A 12019-nucleotide genomic window follows, 5' to 3' on the forward strand; every position below is an offset into this window, starting at 1 on the left:
AATTCACTCATCTTACACATTAATACAACCACATCCTCTTACCAAGATCTTTTTTAATATGCACTGATGATTATTTTTAGACTACTAAAATATTTTTGCCAAACTGTATAAGCACACTTCAACTCCACACCCACCCCAAGCCTATTGTTGAAATAATTCCACTTATTTCAGCACAAAGCCTCCAGGTGCTTCCTTTTTTCCTTTTCAGTGCTTACATTCAACACCTCTCTACTGGAAGACTCACAAAAAGCTTTTCATGCCAGACTACAAAAGCTAACACCAATATGGATAAGCAGAAACAGAAAACCTACGTTCTTTTAAGGAAAACTACCAAATATTGAGTAGCAACAGCAATTCCTGCATCCCTAATGTTTAAGCTTCCCTTCTAAACTGCAGAAGTCAAACCATGGCATAACTTGAACAGGGGACTTCTGCCTTTCTGTGGAATCCTAATGCTTGTATGAGATTTTGCAGATTTGTTTAGGCAAGATCAGGCCTTCCCCAAGCACTGATCATGTGCCTGGACACCTGACTGAACACGGTGCTGCAGCCCTTGCAGGAAGAGCCAAGTGTTGGGTACTGGTTAGGTGACACGTTTCTGCTCACAATTCAAATCCTTCTCTTACACAAACACTTGAACCACATACAGACACACATGGTTATGACAGCAGCCACTGTAGATTTGTACCCAGCTCTTTTTTTATTGATAGAGACAGAAGGAGAGTTTATGAACTAGCTAGAATGGACATCTAGTGAGAATGCCTTCAGCTGTGCAACATTAGAATTGGGAAAGAAGGAGTTTTTTTTGTTTGGTCAGTGCTTGGAGGTATGATCCTTACAAACAGTTTAACCTGCAGAAAGCAGTATTCATGATTCTTTATTTAATATTCCTCCTTCTGAGACACTGCTGGACTAAAAAGAGTGCCATACCATCACCTTCCTGTGTTACAAGACAGAACAGCCTTTTGTGCCTTTGCAACTCATTGGTCAGCACGCCCAGTAAGTCGTGTCACAATGAAAACATGCTGCTGAGGCAGCTTTCACCTCTCCACCCAGGACAAAGCAGCAAACTCCTGTGCTGTTAGTAGGTCCAGCCTATTGAATAGCTGCATGCTAGGAAGAAACAGCTCATGCACTGCATTCCAAGCTGTATGATCTATAATCCCTGCTGAATACAATTTACCAGAGATACAGTGTTTCCACCTCTATTTGGATAAACTTTTTGGAAAAAAAATTGTATTTAATTTACTACTTATATTTAAGGGTCTTGCTATAGTTTGGCTAAACTCTCAGCAGGGACTTCACCATGGTTTCTCTCATCTGCCATCTTGCTACAGCAGCAAAAAGACTCATCTATATTAGTGTCTACGAAGCATTCTGAATTTTTTATGAATGAACATGAGCACGTTCAATTTATAACTTATTCCCACTACTACACCATCCAACAGAAAAACTTGCTTTTATTGATGAATGCCTCAAGGAACAATCTCAAGGCCAGTTATAAGCTCCACCATGTGGGAGAGAAAAAAGCAGGTCTGACAAATTACCATGTCAGGAGAGATAAAGCAGCTTACGCCCACAGTAGTCTGCTGACTGATGTTAACACTGGATGGAACCCAGCATGGATTAGCCTCAGCTCACATTAAGTGACTGTTCCTGTGCTGGCAGAAATGTAAACAATACTTGATCTCTAACACATTAGTTTTGCATCAAAAGATGAAAATACCAAATAAAAGTAAAACATTGAGAAACTGTTTTAAAGTGCAACATAAGCTTCAGGGGACAACTTACCCCAAGCTGCAAGTCTGTAACTCAAGTTACATACCTTGGAATGGTCAGCTACTAAAATAGTTCTGGGGCAAAATTAACTGTTTCAGAACAAGGATGTGGAGCTTTTTGTTCTGTTGTGTTTTTAAAGGTGACTGGTTTTAACCCTGGCATCAGCTCAGCCAAAATACAACAATCTGCATTACGCTTAAGGAAGTGACAGTGTGTTTGGAACAATACTAGGAGATTTCAAAGGCTTAAGAAAAGGTAAATTTCATACAATACTCACTTTTCTCTTCTGGTTTTCTCTAATTTGTCTTTCAAAACCATGATCTCCTTCTTGAGGGCAAGCTGCTGGCTCTCTGCATCCCGCAGTTCTTTCTTCAGACTCTTTATTTCATTAGCATGCATCATTTCACGTTTAGATAGTTCCTCTTCATAGAAAACACTCTTCTTTTCCAGGTCTGCCTTTAATTTAGTGATCTCTTGCTGGTGTTCTATACTGCTTACCCCAGGTGAACGACCAACCTGTTTTTGCTAAAACAAACAGCCCCAAATTAACAGTCAAGAATGCTGAAAATGATGCTTAATAACAACTCAATATCCAAAACCTTTGTTTAGAAATATCCCATTAAAACCTTTAGTTAAACACATCTATCTCAATTTAGTTCAAAATTTGTTAAGAGCATAAATTGGAATGACACTCTATTATTTTGTTATTTAAGTGCAGCAATAGTTTTCAAGCTACTGAAAAGTTGATCATTAAATGCCTCTGGCCACATTCTGACTCCCCTTAAATGCAGTCAGAAAGTGACCACAGAATTAACGACTTTGATGCTTCCACTCACATAGCTGACAGCAACAAGTTGAAGTGACTTTCAGAAATGCAGAATAAGGACTGGGACAATAATATATTCTGAAGGACAAATCATTTCTGGAAAAGCTATACTAAGGCAAGCAGAGGCTCAACTGAAGGCTAAAGTCTAGCTACAGAAACACTATATGTAAGGAAGGGAAAACTGTCAGGAGGGAAACCTGACCTATTTTACTTAAACTGACCACTTCTATCATAATGGATTAATAGGACAAACAAGCTTTAAACAATAAGAGTAATCACTTCACTTTTTGCAGTTTCATATCTCTCTTAGTGAGGTCTTCTGGCATTTCAATAGTTTTTACATATTGCTTCAGGATACATACACATTTGCACCAAATGCTGCACTCACTGAACTCAATGTCCTGCCCTAACACAGAGGAGGAGCAAGATCAGGTTCAAAATGAGACAGTGTCATGACATGCACTGAAATCCAAGTATGGAAATGTCTTTTTAATGTCAACATATGGACAATTTGGTTTGGAATTTCTTCTGGCTTTTAAAATGTGTAATGAAAGGTGTTCTAAGGAAAGGAAATTCATAAAAACACTGTTTTGAGAAAGTGCAAGTAACTGAAAAACCTACTTCCTTATGGTGACTTTGTCACACCTTCCAGAGGATTGAAGGTATTTTGTTAATTATACCTCCATTCTTACCATGAGATGCTAAAAACCTCTCAGTCACCCTTAATTTGGCATGACTTTGGGTAATTTTTTTTCCTAATGTATGAACAGGCTTTAAGAGCTAAATGTCATTGTAGAACATTCTGATGAGCTGAATTTGTACCATGACAAATTTTGTGAGAAAGCTGGGCCTTGCTGTTTGTGTCAGCAAAAAACTGCAAAACCCCCTACGTGTATGAGCCAGAGATGTGCTGCTACTGCTCTGTTTTCTCTAACTCATCAAAACAACCATCTGGTTTGATCTAAGAGTAAAATCCTGCCCTTAGGATGCAGAACACTAAACTGGAGAAGGAAGATGCCATCCTTACAGGAGATGCTTTGGAGAAAGGCAGATTTTTTTTAAAAAGCAGCATAGGAATTTTCTTTCATTCACAGTCACTGTGGAATTTGTTTGTTACTGCCCAACATCCTAAATTGTTCATACATACAGGGTAATGGAGCACAGAAAAAGCTTAGGCTTTGCAACATCCTCTAGCAGGTACACAAAATGTTTTCGTGGAATTGCACATTTTTTACCACAATGAAAAGATACTATTGCAGCCATAAGAGACATGGTGCAGTAGAAGAGCAAGCCCAATGGTATTGGACAATGGCTTGGAGAACTAGAGAGATCTAGAGAGAATACATTTTTAATTGATGTAAGCACATATTCCAAATAGATGTTTTCATACATGCCTATTTCAAATGGACAAATGGTGCAAATGAGACATAATGCACCTCCTGGCACATTGAGAGCTGCTGTTTAATGCACCCCTCTCAGCTAACAGGGCAGGCTGCTGACTAACATTGAGTCTGATTTTACTGAAAATCTGAATACATGACAACCACAGGATCCCCTCTGTCCACACACTTGACTGACAAGTTTGCAGAAGCCCAGCAGGTCAGTGCTGCACTGAAGGAACACTGCCTTCTTCCCATGAACTCTGACATTATCCTTTACCACGGCCTCTGCTCCTTTCCTGAGGAAGCTGCACCCAGCCCTTTGCACCTCCCCAGATGATCTGAATGAGAGTTACACTGGCACAGTGGACTGCCTGGAATAAGGGGGTTCACATCTTGGCCAGCAGCTCTCTTCTCATTGAAGTTCCTTCAGAACTCCCTCAGGTGACTTCCCATCTGACTCACTTGCCAGCTCTCCTGCTCCCTGCAATCATCCCAGACACATCCAGCTCATCTGCCCAGCCTGCTGCAAAGAACACACTGGGTGGCAATCTCCCCTCCTTCAGCAGTGAAGTCTGACACAATGAGGACTTGTGGAGCATTTTATGCCACAACTCTATTAGCTCAGAGATTGCCTTTTCCATCCCCAAGCAGCCCCAAGAGTTTCCTCAGGTTTTCTGCTTTGGATTTAAAGAACTCTCCACAATCACTCTGAGCATCCTCTGCAAAATGCTTCCTAAATTCTCTTTATTCAGATTTCAACATCCTGTTTACACTTAACCTTCCATCATTTATGCTTTCTTCTCTTCTCCTCATTTGGAGAAACCTTCTTTCTTCTTTAAATACTTTTGTGCAGGAGAGCTTCCTGAATTTAACTAAGGAGCCATGCAGAGCTTTTACTGAATGGACAGTGCAGCTCGTGATCCAAAGTGTGCTTGCTGAATTGTAAAATATTACCAAGATAGCTTAAATTCCCTTTTTCACTGCTGACAAACTTGTCCTGCTGTTATAAATCAGCGTATCACTTATTCTCAACAGATCTCCCACAAATTCTTCTCGCCTCTTAAACTGTCATACAGACTCTTTGCTGATGGGGAAGATTCATGGAAGCAGAAGGAACACATGCTAATTTTCAGATAACAATCTGAATTCACAGCAGTAGAAACTTCACTAATCCAAAGTTCATACTGAATGAATTTCCTTATTTTCTTTTAGCAGAGGAAGGCCAAATCGAAGAATGTTTGCATAAAATCATCAAACTTTCTGTGTCATAACTTAATGTTGATGAATGTCCCAGAGAATTCTAATGAAAAAAGACTTGGTTGCTCATTTAAATTAAGACCAGATTAGAACTAATCTGACATTTTGCCATGAAACATTTGGAACAGGATTTTGCTGTGAATGAACAGAAATCTGTGTAAGTAAATTTAAAACTTTCTATTCAATTTTTGAGAAAGCCTAACTGCTCTAGAGCACTGCATAAAAAGCTAAATTACAGAATAAAATAACAGTTAACATTCCTGGCTGCCTTAAATTTCTTCTTTTAAAATCATATGCACACATGAGCAATCTCATCAATATAAACAAAGTCTTCACACTCAGTGCTGTTCCTGGGTAAAAATGCTTCATCCTCTGGCTGAGAAGCAGAATGTGCTAAAACTGTTCCTGTGTGCTAACATCAGCTGACATCCATTGAGCAGGAAACATGAGGAACAACATAGCAGACAGAGCACCTCCACAGAAACCTGCCGAGATTGCAGGTTTATCTTCAAATATTCTACCATCCTATGCTAAAATAAAAAAGCTTTTAACAGGTAAAGTTAAGCAAAGTATTAATGGAAGCAATGTGGTAAGACAAGGCTGATTATTAAGAGACAGCACATCAGGCAAATGTTAATTTTTCTGGGCAATAATGCAATGCATGCCTGCGTTAACATTCAGCACCAAGTGAAGTGACAGACTGACAAAACCCTTTTGTCCTACATCTGAAAGCAATCAAGCAGATCCAAGTCCTAGTTGACTAGTAAGTTTGCAGGTGTTAATATCAAAACAGACTAACCTTTAGCCCTTCTACTTCACTTTCCAACTGTTTAGAGTACTGTTCACTCCTCTCTCGCAATTTCCTGTCTTTGGATGCCTCAGCAGCTGCAGCTTCAGCTTGGACTTCCAGCTACAAAAGTACATACGTTTTTAATAGATAGGATTCTGCAGGTTTTTTTTTCAAAATCTACTGATGGTTTTCAATATAAGAGAGAAATCTTCAGCACCAAACTGAACACTTCAAAGTCTTAGAAAACAAAATTGGTACTGTTTGAAACAACAGACAAAAGGTTAAAGATTTACAAATTTAAAAAAATACTCAGAAAACCTTACATATAACTTATTTCATAGAGTCTAAACAGTCTTCTCACCACTTACTTCTTTTTTAAGTCTCTCTGTTCTGCGTAACTCTTGCCTTAAACTTTCTACTTTTTGCATCACCACTTCCATTTCTTCCTCCTTATCTCGGAGCTGGCGGGCAAGCTTTTGTTTTTGAGAGTGCAAGTCTGTCAGCCGCTCGTTCATCTCTGAGAATTCCTGCATTGCCAATTTCCGCTGGCTGTGTGCATCTTTCAGCTCTTTGGCTTGGGATTTTAATCTGTCACTAGACTCTGCCAGTTCCTACAGTTTAAAAAAAGAATTAAGTAATAAACCTAGAAAGCTACAAGGCCAATTTTGTCTTTGGATGAGCATCTAACACCTCCTCCAGAGTGAATAGAAACTACATATTCTGTTTGATTTCATGAATGCATCTACAATACAGATTGCATGCCTCTATAAATAAGGAAAAAGGCATGCTTTACACTACTAGAGTTAATAAAACTCCTTAAATATAAACCAAGTAAGCATCTAAGCCATTATTACAGGTAAACACAATGGTGTTCAAGCACTTGCATTACAATACAAAAATACCTTGCTTTCTTAAGGCAAAAATGTCATTAGCATTGGTTTTTAATAATTACTTAAGTAAATTACAAGAATCTCAAGTGCTAAATGGTTATAATTGAATGGAAAACTCTGCTCTATGAAAGTTTTTACTCAAGAAGCTTTAGAAAACTGGCCTGCAATAGCAAATATGATTTCCATACACCATACCTTAATATGAAATATCAGAGAAAGTTTCAGGCAATAAAACACTGCAGTGAATAAAAGCAATATATGATAACTATCCTTTTCAAAGCATCAGCATGAAATAACACTGCTAGTGCAGTGATAACTCCACACCACAATACCTTCACAAGGCTTGCTGTGCCCTAGATTTGTGCCACCACACTGCCAGTGAGGGACCAAAACAGTTTAAATAGTTCCATAACGTTCAGTCAAACCAGAGCAGAAAAAAGAAGCAAGGAAAAGCAAATTTTAGGATTAAAAAAACACCAAGTGGAAGAATTAATATTTGGCACAGTTGACATCCATGTAAATCTAAACATGTTTCTAAGGTTCTTAAAAAGAGGTCCTAATCACTATGAGTTTGTTTAGAAGAGAGATGGTCTTTCTGGGACAAATTGGCAGCTTTCAAAATTTTAAGAGCCTTAAGGCTCAGAGGAAACAGTGTTAAACATAGCTGGCACATCAAATTTTGTGTGGACTCTAAAATACTGAGCCAATATAATCACAATGGAAAACAGGTTTCATGTATTTCACATCTGATTACAGGTTGATTTAATAACAAATACAAAAAAGAGCCATGAAAGACAGTATGTTATAAATAAGAAAATGAGGGATCAGGGAGATAGAGAAGAAGAAATAAAATCTAGTATTCTTTAGCTGCAGTTATTTCAAATTACTTTTCAATTTTCCAACTTGGGCAATTTTTCCCATCTCCCTCTGGAAACACTTCTATGACACAGCCTTAATGCCATATTCTTCACATTTTTTCACTGTTAAAGTCTCACCCATACTTCAGATTAAATTGTCTGGAATAGTTCTTCTCTACTCTGTCTTCTAACCCCTATCATTATCACCTAAATGTGAAGCTATAAAACCTTTTTTGCAGCCACCATGCAATTTGGATTATGGAGTTGTTCACTATCTGGAAGCAATCACTTAGGGAGCACCCAGCAGTCATACAGAGAACATGTTAAATAATGTCCTTTCCTTCAACAACAAAAAAAAAAAGGCAGAAAGCTAAGTAGGTCATGCTACACACTTGTTATCTGCTCATTAGTTTTACACTTGAAAGCTATTACAAGCAAAATGAACAAAAATAAAACAGTCTTGAGGGTTTAGAACAGATGCTGACAAAATGATTTTACCTTATTAAGATCTTCTCTCTCTTGCTTCAGCGTTCTGACTTGCTTCTCAAAAGCCTTTATTTGTCTGGAGGCATCATCCAATTCCCTCCTTGCAGTGCTGGCCTCCTCAAGCTGCTGTTCTAGCTGACCAGATTCTAGAAAAAACAGCAGAACTCTAAATATTTTAAGGGAAAAATCAGAATTCTACAATAGCATAGCCTAGTTGCTTGAAGCCCCTTTGATATTTTTTCCATTTCATCACAAAGTAAGGCAATTTTTATCTGGTTTAGAAAAAGGAGCAGGTTGTTTCAGCTGCCATTATCTGCTTTTAAGGGACAGAATGAAAGGTCCCAGCTTGCTGGAATAGAACACAAAAATGATAATAACTTGTCTTCTCATATTATATTGACTATGCTCTATATATAATTCTGTAATGTATGCTTTAACACAACTTATACATTTGACTTTTATGTGCTGTGATGTAATATATAATACATCTTTTATTACACTGTAATTATAAACAGCCTCCCTCCTCCTCCCAATTTCCCCCAAAAAGAAACAGTAAAAATAATGGGTCACTCAAGAGCTGGCAAGTGCTCTCCTGTCAATACTCTTAAAATTAACTTCAGCTGATTTTACTTATTTCTAGTGTGAAAACCACTTGTTTTTATGTGATCTGCTTTATTACTACTATAAATAAGGGAGAACTATTGCAGCCAGTTTCTTACCAACAGTCAGTTACACAGTGACAGTATATTTCTATGGCACAGTTAAATAATGTCATATAAATACCCTCAAATTCTACAAGAAAACCTGAAACGTATAAAATATGGCAACTGATATTTTCTAACTAGTGAGTGGGGGGGGGGGTTTGCCTCGTAGTCTTTATTTAAAAAACAAGACTTTATTGCAAGATATATAGGAAGGTAAGTTAATTCCAAGTACTATGAAATCACTGGACATGTTTTCTTTTATTACAGTTGTGGGCAGGTCTTCAGACCACTTGTATTTACCCAAAGAACAGGAACCCATCTATATTCTTAATAACAGCCTTTAACTACATTTTCATAAATGCAACCCTAAGAGACTGGCTCTTGGAGAAATCAAATATAAAAACACATACATTTTTAAGAGGGTTAATTTCTGAAACACAAGAATTTTATAAGCAAATTAATACCATTAGCTTATACCCAGAAAAATATTCACTATTGTTTTAATTCACTCATTCTTGTTTAAAAATTTAGAAGAATGCACTTAAATAAGAGATGCAGCTCAAAGCCAGAAATTATTAACTGCCTTCCTTATGTAGTCTACTCTGAAGTCACCAGTGAAAAGAAAGTTTATATATGGCTCTGCTGAGCCAAGATAAATCTCTCTTCTGTGCATGAACTACTTTGTTCCACAGCTCTGTTTTCCTCTTGCATTGCTGCCCTTTACATATTTGGCAATATTAAAGATTCCTCAAAGTTTTCTCCTATGTAACTTAGCGAACAAAAATTATAACTTTGACCTCAAAAATTGAAAGCATATGCTAGCTTGTCATTTCCTGGAAAACCAGATAGACAAGAAAAATGTATTTTTCTAAGCCCTCCCGGTGACACTCCTGAATTTGACAGAATTTTGAGTTATTTTTTATTACCTTTTTAAGCAGGTGTTTACTCTTACAGCTTCAGAAAAGGCAGTAAAACAGGTTAAAGAATGTAACAAAAAGCTAGGTGTGACATATGTGTTGTAAATGGTAATTTTCCATTTAATCACCCTACATGTAACTAACATTTTAGGTAATATATGCAAACACTCACTGTAATATATTATTACATTACATTTAGTAACTCAACAGATGAGCCCAAAGCATAAAAAGGTCATCTCTGTACCTGAACTGAACCTTCTTAAAGTTCATCAGATCTTTTAAAGGCTGTCCAGAAAACCTGGAACTAGCTCCCCTACATTTGGAAGCATTCAGACATGGCCATCACTTGGTTTGTTTCTGTATTCTGCCATTAATACAGTTCTAAAATCTATCTCAAAACCTCCATAAAAATCAAGTAAAATAGAAAATTCTCTTTTTTATTTATCAAATTCGCTTGTATTAGTTACAGCTTAAGGCACAAATGAGTCTTTTCTAACAAATGGCTGGATCAGACAAAGCACTCAAGTATATACTGGCAAAGTTGTGCAGTAATTGGGGACGGGTTAGGCAGCTCTGCATCTTCCTCATTTGATCCCATTATTCACTTCCAAACCAAGCTCCAGAAGTACACATTCTGTCTAAGAATAAATACACAAATATGTATGTGGTGTGAAGCAGAAAATTACTTTAGGAAGAAACTTCTCAGTACTGACCACCTTCATCAGACTTTGACGTCTTTTCAATTTCAAAAGGGATAGCAGATGTGTTGGGGAATGTTTCTACACCTTTACTATTTTTTGTTTTTCAGTACCAAAGGAAGTGAGTGATACTTTCAGCAGTGAACTAACTTGCAGCTCAATAGTAAAGAATAAAATACAATTTAAAGCTGATTTTGATGTTTTTCTGTGAATGACTGGTCTCATTCAAAAACTGTTCTTGTAAACATTGTTTTTCAGTGGTCCCAAAGACTCAAAACCTGATCTAAGGATTGTTGCAGAGAAGGGATTTCTGATCATGTTGTCTTAATCCTCATTACAGCAGCAAGAGGAGGAACATTTGGCTGGAGCAAAATTTCACAAAACCCTCTGTCCTGATACAGTGCCAACATGGCATCACTCAAACCAGAGTGATCCTCCCTGAGCTGGCTAAGCCACGCTGCTCTCCAAAAATAATGCCTATGGTACAATACAAAACTGCTGCATCACGCCAGAGCAGCTGTCCAACTGTGTATCTGTAACAGGCTTTTTCAGACTACACAATTTTAACAGGCTGTAATCTATGTGCTGCAGCTCACACATAGCTCTTCCTGCCCCACAAGGCAGCTGCAGAGTCCAAACACATCAAGTGTCTGCAAGCTGAGTTCAAGTTACTCTTTCTGTGGGTGTCGCTGCTGGCATTCCTGACACTCTCAGGAATTGAATGAAGTCTTGTCACAAATACAAACCAGAACAAATGTTTTTTGTCGTTTCCTCCAACATTTCTGGCTGTTTGTTTTTCTCTCGTCTCAGGCAAGATATGGACATATAATAGAGATGTATCTACCACTACTTGTGACTGATTTTTCACACAAAACACAGACATTTTCCTATAAGATTAATTGGGTTTTTCTCCATGTTTCTCTGGTTCCAGACCTGATACCTAAAAGTCTATTTTTAATTTTCCTAAATAAAAAAAAATTTTGCTGTGCTTCCTTTCTTCCTTTTTTTTTTAGATGTCTCTGCTCTCAAGAACCTTTAAAGACAGCATTATGCAGACTTAGCAGGAGTCCTTCTGTGAATCACTGTGAGAAAAAACTCCCATTAACTTAATTCAGAATATCAAATCTAGAATACTGAATACTAGCCTTTAAAGCAGGCTGAAAATATATTAGCTAAACAGAAAGCAAATTGGTTCACTCATATCTATATTCAATATAGAGGTGCAGTGTAAGCCCTCCCTCTCAGAGTTCTTAAAACATGAATTGCCCAGAATCTGGAAAAGTAAGGCTGGAAAAAGATGGATCTTTCCCTAAATATCTCCAATTGCCTCTGTACAACACACATACTGGGCTAAGTAGATCTTTGCTTTTTGACTAGTATGAATGTCCTGATGAAAGGCATCAAAACATTAATTTAAAAAACAATCATTTCAG

At 37.6% G+C, this 12019-nt stretch overlaps 1 protein-coding gene across 5 annotated transcripts in view; it reads right to left on the minus strand.

The window, feature by feature from the left end:
* Positions 1-12019, minus strand: part of CDC42BPA (CDC42 binding protein kinase alpha) — a 185282-nt gene that overhangs the window by 61788 nt on the left and 111475 nt on the right. For 3 of the 5 annotated variants that reach the window (XM_059840711.1, XM_059840715.1, XM_059840714.1), the window contains exons 13-16: positions 8280-8413; positions 6403-6645; positions 6044-6154; positions 2057-2304 (exon numbers count right to left, since the gene is read on the minus strand). In XM_059840711.1, the coding sequence (XP_059696694.1) occupies positions 2057-2304; positions 6044-6154; positions 6403-6645; positions 8280-8413 (736 nt within the window). The remainder of the gene's footprint in view (positions 1-2056; positions 2305-6043; positions 6155-6402; positions 6646-8279; positions 8414-12019) is intronic. The other 2 variants (XM_059840712.1, XM_059840713.1) reach the window with 2 other exon arrangements.

The sequence above is a fragment of the Haemorhous mexicanus genome, chromosome 3, assembly GCF_027477595.1.
Source record: "Haemorhous mexicanus isolate bHaeMex1 chromosome 3, bHaeMex1.pri, whole genome shotgun sequence".
Classification (NCBI taxonomy): domain Eukaryota; kingdom Metazoa; phylum Chordata; class Aves; order Passeriformes; family Fringillidae; genus Haemorhous; species Haemorhous mexicanus.